The 21,684-nt window shown below is 31.6% G+C and overlaps 1 protein-coding gene across 1 annotated transcript; it reads left to right on the top strand.

Annotated features, from left to right (window-relative positions):
- Window positions 1–356: 356 nt before the first annotated feature.
- On the top strand, window positions 357–1,217 carry LOC111914072 (root allergen protein). Its single transcript, XM_023909814.2, has 2 exons — window positions 357–597; window positions 713–1,217. The coding sequence occupies exons 1-2, from the start codon at window positions 417–419 to the stop codon at window positions 1,006–1,008; spliced, it is 477 nt and encodes a 158-aa protein (XP_023765582.1). The 5' UTR covers window positions 357–416; the 3' UTR covers window positions 1,009–1,217.
- Window positions 1,218–21,684: the final 20,467 nt, after the last annotated feature.

Here is a 21,684-nt window from a genome sequence, read left to right as displayed (position 1 = left end):
TAGCGAAACCCAAAAAAATATATCACAGTTACAATTGCCATGAAAGCAAATTAAAGTGGGGTTTTCAATAAAAATGAATAATATCTAAATTAGGCCCAATAAGATAGTAAATGTGTTTTCAGATATACCTTGAATAATACGTACATACATACATACATATTATTATTATTATTATTATTATTATTATTATTATTATATTTTGTAGTTGTCTGCAACAGAAATTCGTTCATGTGCAATGAGTCAATAATGAGATGCGGAAATATGTTTGTATTTTGTTGACTATTCACCTTATCAATCACTTTAACTGTTCTTTTTCCAACCCAACAACACTATAAATACCAACATCTTCACTCATATTTCATTACAACTAAACTCATCATCTTCTTACATATTCTTTTTTCAGCATATAATTCATAATGGCTGTGGTAACTGTAGAGCTAGAAGTCACTTCTTCACTTCCTGCTCCCAAACTTTTCAAAGTCTATAACGACTTCGACACAATTGCACCTAAGGTTGAACCAGAAACTTACAAATCCGTCAGCACCATCCAAGGTGATGGCGGTGCTGGAACCATCAAGAGCATTACATACGGTGATGGTAAGTAATTGCACCATCAAATTAATAAATAACTTTTGGATTTTTTTGCTTAGATTTTTATAACTTCATGTCAATAATTTTCTACCAAATGATTTTAACTTGAAACTTATCACAGGTATTCCATTCACAAGCTCAAAGCACAAGGTTGATGTCGTTGACATAAACAACTTTAGCTACAGCTATACCATCTTTGAAGGTGATGTCTTAATGGGCATAGTAGATTCTGCTCATCATCATATAAAGTTTTTACCTTCTAGTGATGGTGGATCCGTATACAAGCACACAGTGGTGTTTAACTGCAAAGGGGACAATAAGGTATCTGAAGATAATATTGACCTTATGAAAGAAGGATTGAAAAAGAGCTTTAAGGGATTTGAAGCCTATGCCATTGCTCATCCTGAAGCTTACTAATTCATATGGGATCAACATGTTTTGCTTCAATAAGTCATACTGTGGTTAGTGTGTGCTCATGATAAAAGAAGAAATTGTTTTCACAGTGTTTTCTTTTACTTTTTACCTTCACCTAAATAAATTGATGTCTAGTCCGTTTGTATTGTCGTTGTAATTGGTTTCCGTTTGAGATAACATTAAATGAGCAAATACCACGAGTTCGTTTATTATGTTTGATTTCTCGAATAATTATTCTCATCCTTACACTAAAGTGTGTATCACCATTCACCACAGCTTTTGAGATGATATACATATGTCCTTTAGAATGGAGTTCATTATCGTCGTTCTATATCTTTAACGTATAATGTACATAACTATATGTATTAGATGAAAGCAACATTCTGATAAAGCATGATCCTTAATTAGTAGTATAAAAAAGTTGATTAGAAGTATAATGATAAAGGCCCAAGCTTATTTACGATTCCAAAAAAGCATATAAAACTGTGATTAAAATGTGAACACAAGAAAAGAATAGTGCTTTTAGAGTGGACAAAAGTTGTGTGTAAAAGTAAGGTCCCGTTTGATAATTGCTGACTGAAAAAATACTGATTGGGAAATATCTATCTGGGTAAGAAGTTCTGACTGAGTAAGAAACCATGCTGTTTGATTGTACATCTGACTGAATGTGCTGACTGATGAAAAATGACTATTTTACCCTGCTACTTTATATTACTTTATACAAGGATGGATAAAGTTGATAAAGAGTTATAAAAACATACAAATTTTTATACAGAATTTAAATTACACACAAATCATTTGATAATCCAAATAAAAAATGGTTAACTATTTGTATTTTACGAATGTTAATTTATATATATATATATATATATATATATATATATATATATATATATATATATATATATATATATATATATATTGTATGATTAAACTTTAATATATAATTAAACTTTAATATATAATCTTGAAATTTAGGTTATATAATAAAAAAGTGGTTAAGTATTTGTATTATGGAAAGTTGATTTATATTGTATTATCTAATGTTCAATATAAAATTCATAAAAATGACTCTTACGATCTAAAAGCCCAACCCACATAAAAAGAGTTGTTGGATATTAATTCTCACATTCTAGTCTCACCCTAATTTATCTTGGCCGTCACCCTCAACCTCACTGATCCTCCGTCTCTTCTTAATTAGTCATCGTGCAACCACCCAACCCCCAAATATAACTCTGGAAGACGAAGCAGCCGGAGAAGGCAGAACACCTCTGTTATAGTTCATGCGCGTCTCCTTCTTATGGCCATCATCCTCTGATTCCGCTCTATGCTCGTTCGATGAAAGCGACATTCTGATAAAGCATGATCCTTAATTAGTAATATAAAAAAGTTGATTAGAAGTATAATGATAAAGGCCCAAGCTTATTTACGATTCCAAAAAAGCATATAAAAATGTGATTAAAATGTGAACACAAGAAAAGAATAGTGCTTTTAGAGTGGACAAAAGTTGTGTGTAAAAGTAAGGTCCCGTTTGATAATTGCTGACTGAAAAAGTACTGATTGGGAAATATCTATCTGGGTAAGAAGTTCTGACTAAGTAAGAAACCATACTGTTTGATTGTACATCTGACTGAATGTGCTGACTGATGAAAAATGACTATTTTACCCTGCTACTTTATATTACTTTATACAAGGATGGATAAAGTTGATAAAGAGTTATAAAAACATACAAATTTTTATACAGAATTTAAATTACACACAAATCATTTGATAATCCAAATAAAAAATGGTTAACTATTTGTATTTTACGAATGTTAATTTATATATATATATATATATATATATATATATATATATATATATATATATATATATATATATATATATATATATATATTGTATGATTAAACTTTAATATATAATCTTGAAATTTAGGTTATATAATAAAAAAGTGGTTAAGTATTTGTATTATGGAAAGTTGATTTATATTGTATTATCTAATGTTCAATATAAAATTCATAAAAATGACTCTTACGATCTAAAAGCCCAACCCACATAAAAAGAGTTGTTGGATATTAATTCTCACATTCTAGTCTCACCCTAATTTATCTTGGCCGTCACCCTCAACCTCACTGATCCTCCGTCTCTTCTTAATTAGTCATCGTGCAACCACCCAACCCCCAAATATAACTCTGGAAGACGAAGCAGCCGGAGAAGGCAGAACACCTCTGTTACAGTTCATGCGCGTCTCCTTCTTATGGCCATCATCCTCTGATTCCGCTCTACGCTCGTTCGATGAAAGCGACATTCTGATAAAGCATGATCCTTAATTAGTAATATAAAAAAGTTGATTAGAAGTATAATGATAAAGGCCCAAGCTTATTTACGATTCCAAAAAAGCATATAAAACTGTGATTAAAATGTGAACACAAGAAAAGAATAGTGCTTTTAGAGTGGACAAAAGTTGTGTGTAAAAGTAAGGTCCCATTTGATAATTGCTGACTGAAAAAGTACTGATTGGGAAATATCTATCTGGGTAAGAAGTTCTGACTGAGTAAGAAACCATGCTGTTTGATTGTACATCTGACTGAATGTGCTGACTGATGAAAAATGACTATTTTACCCTGCTACTTTATATTACTTTATACAAGGATGGATAAAGTTGATAAAGAGTTATAAAAACATACAAATTTTTATACAGAATTTAAATTACACACAAATCATTTGATAATCCAAATAAAAAATGGTTAACTATTTGTATTTTACGAATGTTAATTTATATATATATATATATATATATATATATATATATATATATATATATATATATATATATATATATATATATATATATATATATATATATTGTATGATTAAACTTTAATATATAATCTTGAAATTTATGTTATATAATAAAAAAGTGGTTAAGTATTTGTATTATGGAAAGTTGATTTATATTGTATTATCTAATGTTCAATATAAAATTCATAAAAATGACTCTTACGAGCTAAAAGCCCAACCCACATAAAAAGAGTTGTTGGATATTAATTCTCACATTCTAGTCTCACCCTAATTTATCTTGGTCGTCACCCTCAACTTCACTCATCCTCCGTCTCTTCTTAATTAGTCATCGTGCAACCACCCAACCCCCAAATATAACTCTGGAAGACGAAGCAGCCGGAGAAGGCAGAACACCTCTGTTACAGTTCATGCGCGTCTCCTTCTTATGGCCATCATCCTCTGATTCCGCTCTACGCTCGTTCAAGAAGGCAGAACACAAACTTGTAATTTTTGCTTGTTACAGGTGAATGAAATCAGCAAGGATGCGCTGGAAATTGTAATGGAGGACAACGACATTTTTGGGAACGGCTCTCTCTTTCTCACTCAGACGACTTCCCTTATCTTTTCCGCTCAGATCTGGATTACCGAATCAGACATCCAAAATCTGCTTAACAAACAACTTTTGCTGACCGAGTCAGCCAAAAACGTCTGACCCAACTCGGTCAGACGTATATCAAACACAGCCTTAAGTATCATTTACGACTGCTGTGGTAATAGTCTCCTGGCAAATGCCCCATCGCAAAAAGCTTTTTTGCGACAACAAATAATTAATTCATTTAAAAGACAAAAATTCATATCTAATAGTAAATAATAATTTTAAAAATATAACTGTTTTTAGAGATCTCTATGGTCATTGGAAATCATTAAATATTTTTATAAAAATTGATACTTGCATAATGTATCAAAAATCAAACGAAAATATTTTATGGATTATCATTCATATGAGAAGTCATTGTTCAAATCTCGGTGAAGACATAAATGATTATTTGTGAGTAGGTTGGTTAGTTTGTAATATAAAAAAAATCTTTTAACATTGATATGTCGTAGCAAAAACCATATAATAATGAAAAATTTCAATATAGTAATTAGTGATCGCTAGTTTATTGGTGTATCTTTCCATATTCAGTTAGTTTGTTAATTAACTTAAGTTAGTCTGTTTAATGTTCGCTTAATCATAGTTATTTAAGTTAGTTGGATGTTAGGTAAATCCATTCTCTCTCTCTCTCTCTCTCTCTCTCTCTCTCTCTCTCTCTCTATATATATATATATATATATATATATATATATATATATATATATATATATATATATATATATATATATATATATATATATATATATATATATATATAAGAGTAACTCTTTTGTCATGCGTCACCATATTAGACATTTTAATTAAGGTGTTGCCACTTGTCAATCTATTAGTTTTCCATTTTAAATTTATTAGACCTCCTCATTAATGTGATTCTATTTTAAATTTTAAATTTTAAATTATTGTTTTCATTAATTCACAAATAAAAAATATCTAATATATATTAAAAATTAATTTTATATATTTATTTAAATCAATGATTATAATTTCACATAACTAATAAAAAATATCTTTTAAATTAATAATTTATTTAAAATAACTTATTAATAATTTTGAGTTTTTACTATAAAAGTTTGATTAATTTTATAACCGTGGTTTCCACGGGTTATAAACTAGTATTATATATAACTCTTCATTCTAAGTAATAATGAAAAAATCTTTACCAAATCTATAGTCTTCTACATTAGCTCTGTCGAAAATACCCGATACCCGAATTACACACCCGAATTTTCGGGTATCGGATAAATTTTTTCGGGTAATCAGGTAACCCGATTTTTTTCGGGTTGGGTAAAGGGTACATTTTTTGGGTTTCGGGTATACCCGAATTATTTTAAAAATTCTTTTTTTTTTTTTTTGTAGAGCTTGTACTATATAGCATGTATTTGATCACGCTTAAACTAACTATCATTATTGTAAAACATGAATCTATTTATTATGATAATATGACACTAACAATATTAAAAGTAATTGTTTATATATCATCATTTTCTTTAACACTTAACTGTTTTCTAGATTATAGTTTTATTGCCACTAACAAACACATTATCTTGACGAAACTTCAAAACATAGCAAAACTTATGGCTACAATTATCTTAAACATTTTAAACTTTTAAATTCAGATCTTTAAGTATTTGTTTTTTAAACATATTCTTAGATTAGATTAAGTTGTTAAAAAATTACTTGATATCTCAGGTATTATTGACTAAAAAATCTCAATATTCAAAGCTTGAGTAAGTTCGTTTATGTCTCATTTGTTTATATAAACAAGATTAATAAAGCACGACATATTTATTTCATTAAATTTATTTTCAGTTGAAATTCAAAAAAAAAATTATATATTTCGGGTAATACCTGAATTACCCAAACCCGACCTGATAACCGGATTACCCAAACCCGAATTACCCGAATTTAGTTTGGGTAGGGTAACGGGTATTTTTTCTAACATGAAAAACCCGAATCACCCGACTCGAATTACCCGAAACCCGAAAAAATTACCTGATCAACACCCCTATACTACATGGTATTAGAGCAACAACAGTTGATTCGATCATCTTTACATATATTTTTCATTCATAGAACAATTATTGTTCTTCAATCTATTCAATCTAAAATGGCTACTCGACCTGCTTCATCTAACAGTTCTTCTGGATCTATCAAAATTTATAATGCTCTTAAGTCTGATCTTAGGACCTTTTGATAATCTTAGCACAGTTCTTGTATCAAAGGTTTTTTAATTTGATGGAACTGGCTTCTCTATGTGGAAAAGATCTATGATTATCACACTTTTAGCAAAAAACAAATTTGGATTCGTTGACAGATCGGTAGAGAAACCAAATAACAAATCTGAAATGGTTCATTATTGGAACAAAGTGGATTCAATGGTTATTAGTTGGCTGCTAAATTCATTATCTAAGCAAACAGTAAAATACATGAGAGTGTTCTTTTCTTACAAACAAAATAGGAAGTTTGGTAGGAATCAAATCATATAATTTCTCTTAGTATTTCACAAAAATAAAAAGAATGTGGTACAAACTCAAGATGATACATGAAATTCCAAATTGTTCACGTGGATCTGCATCTAAAATTAAGAAATTACTAGAAGAACAGATTGATTTCTTCGCTTATGGGACTTAATAATTTGCATAAAGCAATAAGGGAAGAAATATTGATGATGACTCCATTTGTTAGCATTGACACAATTCATTCTCTTCTTATCCATGAAGAAAAAAAAAACATGAAATCTCAACTAATCCTAAGGTTGTTGTTGAAGAAATGGGAATGAATGTTAACAACACATCCAAGAAAAACATCTAGTGTTCTCAATGCAAGAAATCAGAGCATGTTAACTCTCAATGCTATAGACTGATTGGAACCCTACATATTTCAAGTCCACCAAGCCAAAGAAGGTTCAATCCACATTTCACAATGTTTTTATAACAGTTAATCTATAACCCATGAATAATACACGCAACTGATGCAATTATTGAAATACAACAACAACAACAACAACGGATATGCAAGTTTTGATTATGTAATCACTTATGGTATTATGGAGACTGCATGTAATGACATTGACTCTTCTGGTGAACATGTATCTTACATTTTCAATGTTATTGATGATTCTAGTCAAGAATCGACATGATGGATTATATATTCCGGGGCAACAACAGATCATATATGTTCCATTAATTCAATGCTTTCTTCATTAATGGATTTTACAAGACCTCCTCTGATTGGATTGCCTAATGCTCAATCCATACATGTCTTAGAAAGCGGAAGTGTTCCCAATCATAACACTATCATATTACATCAGTTCCTATATGTTACTGGATTCAAACACAATCGTATCTTTATTGCCAAATTACTTCATAACTTAAGTTTTAGGTAATTGTTACCGATGAGTTTTGTTCCATGCAAACCCCTTTATCGAGGAGTAGATTCATTATTTTAAAAATGAGTGAAAAATCTTTACATTCAAGATTACAAGATCTTGAAGAATACTTATTTAGTAGATTATTCTCTTAATATTTTTTCAATCGTGTACTAAAAATTATGTTTCTAATATGTGGCATAAAAGACTACGAAATCTTCCCCTTTATAAGATGAAATTATATCTTTAGTAACTAAGTATTGTATTGGTACTAATTATGATTCGTGTATTATCTGTTATGAATGAAGACAACACAAATTGTCATTTACAAATAGTGAAATCATATCATCCAATCCATTTGATCTAGTGAATGCTAATGTTTGGGGTCCATAAAATTCCTTACTCACAATGGTTTTAGATACTTTTTAACTCTTGTGGATGATCATACAAGATGTACTTGGGTGCATTTATTTAAGAATAAGAGTGATGCTTTTATTCTTATACAAGCTTTTGTGAAGTGTATTCAAAACCAATTCAATATAACTCTCAAGGCTATTCGCACAAATAATGCTTTTGAACTTGGAACAAGTAATAAAGGAGTTCATTTCTTTCAAAATCAAGGAATTTTTCTTCTAAAATCATGTCCTCATACTCCCCAACAATTTGGGTTGTTAAAAGGAAGCCTAAACATATCCTTGAAGTATCAAGAGCATTATTTTTTCAATCTGGATTAGGCAAATCTTGTTAGGGAGAATGTGTTTTAATAGTTACATATCTCATCAATCGTATTCCTAAGAAGTATTAAACATCAATTTCCTTAAGAAGCATTGTCCAAACAGACACCAAACTTTTCAATGTTAAGATATTTTGGTTGTCTTTGTTATGTATCCATTGTTGCTAGTAACAAGGATAAATGCATGCCATAACAGATCCATGCATATTTTTTGGTGGATACACATAGAGAAATTCTTTTCCATCTTCATCAGCATTCAAGTCTACCATTGAGGACTCAAAGCACTAGAAAGCTTCTTAATCTTTTACCCCCTCTATGGTTGTTGTTTTGTTTCCAAACATTGCTAGTATATCCTTTGGTGGGAATAAAACTAGTTTATGTTCAAATTTTAAACGCTTTTGTTTCAAATCTTGTGTTTTAGAAACAAACTTTTTAAGTTCGATATACTTTGTTCAAACCAATTCAACTCAAAATCCTCCCGGCCTCTCTTACCTCCCACTTTACAAGGTTGACAAGGAAATAGACGATTAACTTGTGCTAGTATTTATGCATCACTATCTTGTCTTAGAGGGTCTCTTGTCTCAGGTTGACTATTATTGTCTAAACTTCTTCTCCATGGATGCTTTGCATCTAGGAATCAGTTATGACCAACCTATACGACTTTATTTGTTACACGGTATAAAGAGTATCTTCATTGCAAGTCAGACAAGTTTATAACTTTTTCCGCCCCAACCTAATAAACTACTAGATGGAAATCCGTTTATTGTCCATAACAACATTACATTAATATTGTAGAATGTACATGACATTGTGACTTTAGTATGTACCCCAAAACTACACAACTGGTTCAGCTCCTTCCCGGATGATTTGGGATCAGGAATAAACAAGGACACCATGAAGGAGGATTGTTTCATGCATAACCATAGTTGAAGATTATAAGTGGTGAGTACGAAGATTCACGTGCTGTAAGGATTACATAACTTTTCAGTTGTATATATTTCAACCATGTTCTTGCTGAATAGTAGCATTGTGGTTCCTTGAAAAATGGCATCTATGCGGAGCTTGTGGACATAGTTTGTGTAATACAGAAAAATAGGAACAATTATAGATTTAACAACGTCGTGAAAAATTCACAATTTGATGAGTAAGGTGAAACTAATGGATTGAAATTGGATTGAAACTATACGTGAAGGTGGTAGTTAATTAGAGGAAAATGACAACCACTTTTCTTAATCATTTTCCACAAATTATCCAAAAATTAAGAAAATTACGATTTAAACCAGCAAAACTAAATATGAGTTGGACTCACCTTCAATCTTAGTGAATGGGTTGCGGAATGAAGACATGCGGTTTCATGGCCTATTAGCCTACATATTTAACTTTAAAAAAAAAATTCAACCTCATTTTCATATTCAAGTTTTAGTAATTTAATATAATGGCAAAACACTGGTTACCTATCGACAATGTTGTAATTTCTTTTTTTCATTTTATAATATATGTTGAAATATAGTAGTAATTTATAATTATTTTGTTTTGATTATGAAAAAAAATATTCCAAATCACAGATGACATAGCCATCAACGATTCTACAACCATTTAATGAACAAACAGTGTATCAGTGATTTGTACACACTACAAGAATAACAACTATTAGAGCAGCAACCACTATTAACGGTGACAACCAACATTCGCGTTTATTGTTCACGCTAACAGTGGTTGTCGCCGCTAAAGGCGTCCGTTGATGCTCTTCAACCACGATCTGAATGAAAGTTTGACTATCCGTCGATCTTGTTCCAAATCTAACGGCTTGGACCTAGTTGTGTACATTATCAATAGCGGCAACACCAATGCGTTAAAAATTCCTTCTAGGGACGTGTCGCCGCAATTAACTCATCGTCGCTATTAATACTATGGCACCGATGTTAATACTCTATGTGAATAATACCCTGGTTTCTTTACTCTTCAGTTCTTTATTTCCAAATCACTCCTAAATCGCTTCTTTATTTCTTCTAGTGTGCCAGAAACTTCACTGCCAAAAAAACCCCCCAAACCTCCCCATCACCGGTGACAGGCGACTCCCATCACCGGTGATGTTTTCATCTTCTTTCTTCTTCTTTTTTGTCGGTTTTCTTGATTTTCTTTTACTTTTCTCCTCTCACCACTGAAAACTCAAATTTGCAACGATTCTTTACCGGAATTTCCTGTTTTAATGTCGTGATTTGGAGCTCCTACTAGAAAATCTTGAAATTTGGAACATCACATATCTTCTGCACCAGATTACACCTCCACAGATTCTTCATCACCTATTTAGTTTTAATTTTGTATTTGGAATGTATGTTTTTATATGTATACGTATAATGTATGTATATACGTTTTTTTAAGACATTAATTTGTGGATAATCCATGTATATATGTGTATGTGTATATTGTAAGTATATAAGTGTTCTAGTTTATATCATGTGGAAATCACGGTTACAAAATTAATTAAACTTTTATAGTGAGAACTCAAAATTATAAATCAGTTATTTTAAATAAGTTATTAATTAATAGATATTTTTTTAGTTATATAAAATTATAATCGTTAATTTAAATAAATATGTGAATTTATATCACCTTATATTTTTTAATAATTTTATTTTAATTTTTATTCTAATGTTATTAATTTAATATAATTAAAGTGTGAAATTTAAAATTTAAAATTGAGAATTAATTCGTTGATAAGTGGCATAAATTAATTATGAAGCCTAATAGGGTGACAAATGGTAAAAGAAGAATACAATATGCATTAATTGAAATGCCTAATAGGATGACACATGTCAAAAGGAGATTAAAATTATTCTTTTATTAGAATATGAAGATTTGTGTAGTTGTATGTGTACAATGTATGCATATATGCATATTTTTATAGTTGTATGTGTATCATATATATATATATATATATATATATATATATATACATACACGTGTTTGTGTCTGTTTTTCTATATTTATTATCTATGTATTTATGTATTTGTATGGGTATATGTGTTTTTGTATGCATAGAAATTAATTTGTAATATAAAAGTATGAAACAAAAAATAGCTTGTTATAAAGGAAACAATGAGCATGCCCTTAATTTTGAAAGTACATTACTAGTTTGGAAACATAAGCATGCCTTACTTTATAAAGTACAATGTGTTATAATGGAAAAAAAATGAAAAAAAAAATAGTTTGTGTATTTGTATGCAATTTGGAAAGTACAATGTTATAATGGAAAAAATGAAAAAAAAAAATAGTTTGTGTATTTGTATGCAATTTGGAAAGTACAATGTTATAATGGAAAAAATGAAAAGAATAGTTTGTGTATTTGTATGTAATTTGGAAAGTACAATGCTATAATGAAAAAATGAAATAAAAATATTTAGGGAATTTGAAAAGTACAATGCTATAATGGAGAAAAAATGAATTTTTTTTGGTATTTTTATACAATTTGGAATGTACAATGCTATGAGGAAAAAAATGAAAAAAATGTTTTGTTACTTAAAAAAAATATTTTTTTTCATATTTTTTCCATTATAGCATTGTACTTACCAAATTGCATACGAATACACACAGTATTTTTTTTCATTATAACATTGTACTTTTCAATGCAATAATAGGATAAAAATGAAAAAAAAATAGGTTTTTTATTTGTATATATATGTATGTATGTATTGATTGGAACATCACTTAACTTTTAAAAGCTTATTTGGAAAGTATAATGCTATAATGGAAAAATGAAAACGAAAAAGTAGGATGCTATAATGTAAAAACAAAAACAAATACTATAATTAACAAAAACATGGTAAGTACAATGCTATAATAGGATAAAATATGATACTATAAATAAAAAATACAAAAGTACAATGCTCAGATAGAAAAAACAATATAATAAATAAAGTATAATGTTATTATAAAAAATTAAAACGAAACCAAATGCCATAAATAACAAAAATATTATAAAGTACAATGCTATAATAGGAAAAACTATGATATTATAAATAAAAAATTATATTCAAAAGTACAATGCTTAAGTAGAATAAATATTATAATATTTAAAGTACAATGCTAGTATAGAAAACTTGATAAAAAAATCAAATGCCACAAATAACAAAAATATACAAAAGTAAGACGATATAAATAAAAAAATTCTTCTAAATTCTACTCATTTACGTATCTTCTTTGTAATCATCATGAGCCTAGAAATCCCAAATTGATTTAGAAATTTATTTCGGGTTGTCCCCGTTGTAGGACTGCTTTTTGAATACTTTATGTCATTATGGATGTGAACATGTATTACATGATTGTTAGTTTAAGGAAGATTTGGATGTGATGTCCCCTTAGCTCCCAAGTATATATATATATATATATATATATATATATATATATATATATATATATATATATATATATATATATATATATAGGAGTAGGATCAAATAAGAACACCAAAAAGGTTGAGAATGCGAGAACAATGTATATTTATTTGTGATTCCATGTATTCATTTGTGGGGAAATGATAAATTTTTACGCCTTTAATTTCAGTTGAAGAGAAAAAACATATTCATGTTGATTGTGCATAAAAATTTATCATTTCTCAACAAATGAATACATGGAATCACAAATGAATATACTTGTTCTCGCGTTCTCAACCTTTTAAGTGTTCTCATTTGCTCATTTCCATATATATATATATATATATATATATATATATATATATATATATATACTTGGGAGCTGAGAGGACATGCTGCCAAATTTTCTTAAACAGACAATCATGTATTACACGTTCAAATATAAGATAAGGTATTCAAAAAGTGGATTTAGAAGCCTATCTTTGTGAATACTTTATCCATTTCCAATTATTTTTTCTTGTGTCGATGATACTTTTTGAATCATCGACTTTATGAATACTCTAAACAATAAACTTTGTTTAACGTAGTGTAAACCCTAAACACTAAACTTTGTTTCTGTTGCATCATGTCTACTAATAAAAGTTGGACTACTAATCCACATCGTCAATCTTCCGAGTTCCAACTAGGACTCGACTCTTTTTTCGAGAGATCGAAGTCACACCTAGATAGTAAAAGGTAAACAAGATGTCTGTGCGAGAAATGTGATAATCTATACTTCATGGATCCGAAATCAGTGCGACGTTATGTCCATATTTATGGTTTCAGTTGGTCGTATGAAACATCACTACAAGAAAAACAGCCTCTTACGATGCTCATTGTGCGTCGTAAAAGGCTCAGACGATGCGCAAATGCGCGTCAAGGAAGGCACTGTGATAAAGAGAGACGACGCGCTTTTGCGTGTCGTCTATAGACGGCGCGCATTTATGACGCTCATTTACGACGCGCGTTTACGACACGCAATGTGTATCAAGGAAGGCCCTGTCATAAAGGAAGATGACACACATTCGCGTGTCGTAACCTTACGACGCACGTGTTAATGACACGCAATGCGTATCAAGAAAGCCCCTATCAAGAAAGGTCATGTCATAAATGAAGATGACACACAGTTTTGCGTATCATAATTTTAAATGTTTAAAAAAATATATTTTTTTATAGATTTACTAATTTTCAAATTAAATTTGCATTTAATGCCTCATAATAGAAAATAAAATATCATATACAAAAAATATAATCCATTTCATAAAATTTAATGTCATACAAAATATCATATACAAAAAATAGAATCCATTGCATAATATTTTATTACAAATTTGACATTTTTTTGTTTCCGTACTTTGACAATTTGTGCTGCTGCTGATTCCGGAGCCAATCCGCGACTCCATCACTTGAAATTACAAGCCGCCCACCAGCAGAAGATAGCTGAAGATCATGAATAAATAAAAGTTGTTAATAAAAAGAGGAATAAATTAAGTTTAATTACTAAACTAACCTTCACTTGTTTGACATGAGGAACTGGAATAATGAACTCCCCAACATCTCTATCTCCAATAGATCTTGAAAGGCATAACCCACCTCGCCAACATTTTAAAGGACCAATCTATCATAAATATAAAAACATTGGTAAGTTAAGTAAAAACATTGGTAAGTTAAGTAAAAACATTGGTAAGTTAAGTAAGATTCCATTTAAGTTGTAGCATATGCAAGAACAATTTGACACTAGTCAAATGTGCTATCTATGGAACTCCAAGATAACAAATTTTCTATGATGTAACATTAAATAAATGTATTCAATTAGTGAAATAATGGATCTGTGTTAAAGGAGATTCACTTTAGCAATATTTTCTAGTTCTTCCACAATATGATCAAGTTCCTGCGCCAACATCATACGATATCACTACTTGGACATATTAACATACTTTGACTTTCTTTTCAGTCTTTCCAAGATTTTACTTATTAAGACATAATCTTTATTATAAAAAATGAGAATAATATCATACACTTGCTTGCTAAATCAGCCCCCTACTCCAAAACTTTGAAGGATAAAAAAAAGACATAAAGTCCCTCCTGATCCTTATCATTAAATGCAATACAAATGACAAGAAACAAGAATAAACCTGCAAAGATGCATGCACTGAAAAATCAGGGACAAATTTTATAATTGTGAATGATAAGTAACGTTTCAAGATTTGTGCTGATGAACCCATCCCTGCTCACTGTAACAAGATTTGTGCTAATGAACCCATCCCTTCAAGCATGAGGGCAACCTGGTCAAAATAACCAAAGGCAGAGTTAGCAATATCATTATTATATAACTAAAAAGAAAAAAAAATAGAATTAAGAAATAAGAACACCGTTTACAATTGTTGTTCAAGTCCAGAAGTTGTTTCCTTCAGCCTTCAATCTTGCAACCTGTTATTCTGCCAATTGTTGTTTAAGTCTGGAAGTTGTTTCCTTCAGCCTCGACTCAACCTTTAAAGAAATAAGAACACAGTTTACAATTTCAAATTAATATTAAACATGAATTAGCAATAAGAATACCATTTCAAGACTGAATAAACCATCTGAATCAGACCAAATTACCATTTTACCCTTACATCCGAAAAGCAAATTTTGCAATATTCATCAATTCTAATGTGGGGAGTTGGAAGGATAAAAGAAGATGGGAAAAAAGGTAAATGGTTATTGTTTTGATACATTAGGCCAGCTATATTTAAAGAAACATAGATGCCCATGTTTAGTGCTTAACTCATCAAATCCATTAAGTAAAAAAGCAACAACCTCATAATTTCATACAAAGCTTTGGAAGCATCAAAGGAGCTTAAAGTAGTTGCAGAACTATCATCTGCTTTGTAGACAACATAATTTCCATAAAAACATAGATGCCCATGTTTAGTGCTTAACCCTGCAATTCCATCTAATAACCATTCTGACAACAAAAAATGGAAAAGTAAATCAGTATTGAATTTACATTGCTTTATTTTAATTATGGAAAGCCATAAGTATAGAATGTTACCATTGCTTTATCACTGCAGAAGCACCAAACCATTGCCTTGCAAGCCCATATGCAAGTTTTATTCTTGTATCTATTGTCTATTGTCAACATGTTGACTTTGTGAATTAAATAAGAAAGTGTTACCTTGTCAACATGTTGACTTTGTGAATTAAATAAGAAAGTGTTACCTTGTCAACATGTAAAAATTTGTTTAACTATACTTACAAATTTTTATTAAGTAATAGGCTGAAGGATTCTTGAGGTTGAATTCTTTATGTTGAGCTAACTGTCAAGCAACACTATGATCAAAGAAATAAAGCCCTGCTATCATAAGAGTTGGGATGAAGGTTGCAAAGATGTATGCAGGGGGGGGGGGACTTTACTCATATCATGTAGTTAAATTTTAAGGGAATTAAGATCTAATTTTGAAATTTAATCATATAAAATGAATAAGAAAAATCAGGGGGGGGGGGGGACTTCTACGTTTTCCTCCTCTGGACAAATTTTATTGTCTGCTCCTAAAAGCTCTTGTCATGTCAAATCCACTATAATAAGAAAAATAGTGAAAGAAAGTAGAAAATTATAAAAGAAAGAAATGGAAGTAGATGAAAAATGAAACCTGAACAATGTGATGCACGATCTTTCCGGGGACCATTTTCTGCTTCAAAAGTGCGTTTAGGGCTTTTAAATATTCCTCATGGACTGTTCCTGTTGCCCATAAATCTTTTTCGATAGCAGTTGCAATAAGAGATGAAAGATCAGCAGAAAGAGATAAATTAAAGGCAATATAGCATTGTATTTTCAATTTTTAGTTATTAAGATTTACCGGTTATAGCTATAACAGTCTCACTAGATGCATATTCTTGGATGGTATTGTTGGAAAAAAAAAGAAGCTTAATAAACATTGCAGCCTGAATCGATGTATCCGTATCACCCGAACCAATCAAATCAAGCACAAGCTGAACCCCTCTAGCTTCTGCAACCGCTCTTTTATTCGATCGACTATGCATCACAAGATTCTGCAAAGCACAAATCGCCACAACTTTCATCTCTTCAGAAGGTTGGTCTTCAAGCAAATTCACCAAAGCCCGACACGCAACAATCGCATCAGCAGATCGTGCCAAAGTCTCATTTTGGAACAAATCCCCAAGAGCAAGAGTCACCAACAATCGAGCCTGTTAACCTTGAGTTTGTGTGAATAGAGGTATCTCTGATACGGTAAGCCATATATCATCAGATGGCTATTCTTGTTCAAGTTCTTGAGAACTTGTCTCAGTATATGAAGGTGGAGAAACAGTTTGATCAACAGACCGATGAGAAGTTTTAGAGACAGGTGGCATGTCAAAGACAGTTTCTTGAGAATCTTGAAAATCTTCTACATGTGCCTTCTCTGATTGGGTCTCCGGAAATCTAAAAGAAGATTTGTCTGTTGGGTCTGTACGAGTTGAACTTATTAGTCCTTCTTTATAAGGGCTCTGATCTTTTTCCTTGTTATTTATCTCAGTTGGGAATGCAGGTGCATGCTTACCAAATCCATGAAGAGGGCCAATGTAATCAAAATCATACACACCCCTACTTACTCCAGCATTAGTGCTCCCAGATTTATTCATCTTGTGAACTGTTTCCAGTGGATCAATAAAAACACTTGGGGGTGATGTGACAGGTGTTGATGCGGATTCTAGAACCACAAATGGAGCATCCATTGCTTTAGACGAGACTGCATTGAAGATACGAATTGATAATGTCGTCCCATTATATCTACAATAGCATCCTCCTCTGTGAGAGGACCTGAACTAAAAAAAAAGAGCATCAGTAGACAAGAAAATTACAAAAATACCCTTGTTCTAGTTAAAATTACAAACCTTGAAGGGTAAAAAAAAATAATGGTATAATAAGTCCCTGATGCCAAATTTATCTAAGAAACATGTATTCATAACATAAGAGCCAAATTGATCTAAGAAAAATGCGAATTCAAACTGTTTGATAGCTGATACATAAGTCCCTAATGTCCACATAATTGGCATAATATGTGGGAAGTTCTTTTCTTCGAAAAGAAGCCAAGAAAGAAAAGTACAATCCAAAATGTTGGAATCGTTCTTAGAAGAGTTTGGGAAATTATGAACTTACATATTGGTTCAAAAAAGGCAAAAAACCTCATTCTTATACGATATAGCTGCCCCTGTACCTAAAATAACATCAAAATAAAAAGTAAGAAAGAAGGTAAAATGCATATCACAATCAATCTAAGTCGAAACGCACATGTAGTTAGAAAGAAGGTAAAATGCATATCTGAACCTCATTCTGATACGATATAGATGCCCTTGTACCGACTCAGATCTTCTCTTCGCTCAGAAGAGCTGATCACAGATTAACACACCATGTGAAGAAATCGCGTTTGTTCGTTTTTTGTGGGGCCACCTTTCATACTTGAAACTCAATGTTTTTCCAATGGTTTCAAGAGCTTTTTGTGGGGCCATAGAAAATGGATCTGAAAATGAATACATTTAAATATCAACATCTGAAGGACTATGTAATTAGAAAAAAACTGACAGTCTTGAAGAAGAGAAGTTAATAGCAAGAAGAAGAATGTGAATGTGATAACTATACCTATCCAGCACTCCATTCTGGCACAAGGTGAAATCTTTATAACATCGGGTGGGTCCACACTGATATTGAAACATAAAACAAGAGCAACACATCCTGTTTTCATCTTCAATTAAAAAACATCATTTTAGAGCTAACTATAAAGAAATACACTACCAATGACAACCCAACAAATCATAGCCTCTGATTTCAAATGCATAGTTGTATTAGCAACGAATGATCACAATTACAAGAACAGCAACACTAATAGCATGTTGGGTTTAGCATATAGCAACAGAAGCCTCCCGCAAATCTCTAAAGCAAATTACTTTGATGATCATGTGAACTCCAACTAACAAAACTAAACCACCCACTACAAGCTTTTTGCTTAATAACTGTTGGTGCAAGTAACTCAGGTATGGCAAAATACAGCTTTATGTGGCAAGCATACATGATTACAGGTCACCCTACTCATCTAATCAGTAATAGTGGGAAACTAATAGGTCCAAAAGAAACAAGGCATACACCTTTTCTGATAGCATATTATCTCATCAGCATATAAAATGCAAAAGGAAATCGAAAATGATGAAAGGGTAAATGCAGAAAACAACAGATTACCCGGTCCTTAGGCTACCATTTGGAGACCAACCCACTTTCAGCAGGACCAGATAAGCTCAGACAAAACAATATTCTGAGGCAAATCCATTTGGAGACCAACCCACTTTCAGTAGGACTAAAAGGATATGAACACAATAAGAATAAGTTTAGGCATTATTATTTATAAAAGGAGAGAGTAGTGCTCTCACCCTTTGCTGCTGCCTTAAAAGGATCCTCATGTTACCACACTGACCTTCTCCTCTTCTAGGGGCCAATAAGTCCTCTTGTTGGGGACACATAATGGATTGAAGTTCCAGTTTTCACGTTGTGAATGAAGGGGAAAGAAATATCACACTTTACCCCTTTGAACCTAAGTTCTATCTGCAGCATTCACTATAAAGCTCTGTGTGTGAAAGGAAAAGGTGTTATCTCTTGCTGCTTTTTCTCGGGTCCCAGATACATTTCCCTAATTTGAGATTCGTTATAAAAGCTAGCACGTGATAATTCTAGACTGATATACATCGATAATCCTCAAAGAACCAATGAAGAGTATGAATTCACAGGAAACAAGATCACCACTAGCAAATACACACTTATAAACTTCCTACCCAAGAATCTATTCATTCAGTTTCATCGAGTGGCTTACATATACTTTTTAGCCATTGCAGCTCTCAATCAGCTTCCTCCTCTTGCAGTCTTTGGAAGAACAGTCTCTCACTCTCTCTTTTCCCTCTCCTTTTTGTTCTCACAGTAACTGCTATAAAAGATGGATACGAGGATTGGAGAAGACACAGATCAGACATAAATGAGAACAACAAAGAATCTCTTGTGACAATCCCTTGTGACATGGTGCTGATGTGGACAAGCGATCCTAGTGGCATTGCTTACATACAAACCATGAATTTAGATGGAGAGTCGAATTTAAAGACACGTTATGCTAGACAAGAAACATCCTTAATGCCATTAGAGTCAATATCAGGGGTAATTAGATGTGAACAAACTAATAGAAACATATATGAGTTCACAGCTAATAGAGTTAAATGGTCATAAAGTTTCCCTTAGTCAATCAAGGTTTGACTTTTTAACATTTGACTTTCTTTTAGTAGTTTTATTTTATAACATTCTTTTTGTCAGTTTATAACATTCTTGTTTCAACAGAAGCAGACATGAAAGGAAAGAATATAAAATCTGATATTACTGTGGATCCTGATCTCATGGGGTTGCTTCATAAAGGGCTAAATGGGACTGAAAGAATTTTTGCTCATGAGTTTTTTCTAACACTAGCAGCATGTAACACTGTGATTCCAATTCTTAGTCAAAGACATGCTACCCCTTACAATTAAGATATACACAATAAATTGCTGGAAAATGTGAGATTTTGTTACCATATATTGAGTCGACGCACCCAACGCACAAATGTTGTTCAAGTCGGCGTTCCAAAACTTTAATCGGTGTTCCCAAACTTCAATTGGCGATCTAAATCATCGTTCCTATGTTCCAGATACACGAATAAAGGTAAGGTTGGTTCAATTTTAAAATCGTTGGATCATCCAAGACGTGTTCCCAAGCGTTCGGTATGAAATCGTATCCCATATCCAGTACGCGTTCTTACTATGGTTCAATATAACCCTAAAACAACATAAAGTTTAAATTAAAGCTATAAGTTAGAGATTTTCACACTTATGATAACAATTACAGAAATAAAGACGTTTGAGAGGGAGAAAATGGTGGAGAAAAGAGAATATTTGCCACCGTTGACCTTAGAATGGCTGGTGCTTGGCTGGTGCTGAGCTCCAAAAATATGAAATGGAGAAATATTGAAAGATAGATAGAAGATAGAAAAAACAAGGATGGAAGATAGATAGAAGAGAGATCTAGAGGAGAGAGTATCAGAGAGGGAAGAGTGGATTGCAAGGATGAAAGATAGATAGAAGATAGAAAAAACAAGGCGGGTTTTCAAAATTTTGGGGATTTCGTTTCCCCCTTGTCTACTAAAAGCGTGTTTCATTAAAATTATAAAGTGACAGGTACAGACGATGCGCGTTTAAGATAAAACGCCCTCCGTGTTTTTAATTTTTTTTCTTGAGACACTAAATTAAGGGCACGCAATAAAGCGTGACGTAAATCCTCGAATTTTTTGGAGAGATGACACTATTTTAAGGGCATGTCCTTTTGCGTATCGTTAATTAAAGCGTGTCATAAAAAGCGCGTCATTAAAGGTCTGTTTTCTAGTAGTGTATGTATGTATGTATGTATGTATGTATGTATGTATGTTTATGTATGTGTATGTGTGAATGTGTATGCGTATGTATATGTATGTGTGTATGTGTATGTGTGTGTATGTTTATGTATGTGTGTATTTTAATGTGTATGGTTATGTGTATGTTTATGCGTATGTGTGTGTGTCTGTTTATATGCATTTAAAAGAAACAAAGTAGCTTGTTACTGAAAGTATAAGCATTACAATGTTAACATTGAAACGAGTAATGGATTCTGAAGTTGCACATGACTTTATGAACGATATTAATAGCTATAAAT

The sequence above is a fragment of the Lactuca sativa genome, chromosome 6, assembly GCF_002870075.4.
Source record: "Lactuca sativa cultivar Salinas chromosome 6, Lsat_Salinas_v11, whole genome shotgun sequence".
NCBI classification, from domain to species: Eukaryota; Viridiplantae; Streptophyta; class Magnoliopsida; order Asterales; family Asteraceae; genus Lactuca; species Lactuca sativa.
This window is presented reverse-complemented; position numbering and strand designations above follow the sequence as displayed.

Excerpts from the sequence above, each read along its gene's own strand:
- LOC111914072 (XM_023909814.2), top strand. The coding sequence starts at position 417 with ATGGCTGTGGTAACTGTAGAGCTAGAAGTCACTTCTTCACTTCCTGCT. Across the intron at positions 598-712 it reads GAGCATTACATACGGTGATG|GTATTCCATTCACAAGCTCA; the intron begins GTAAGTAATTGC and ends AACTTATCACAG.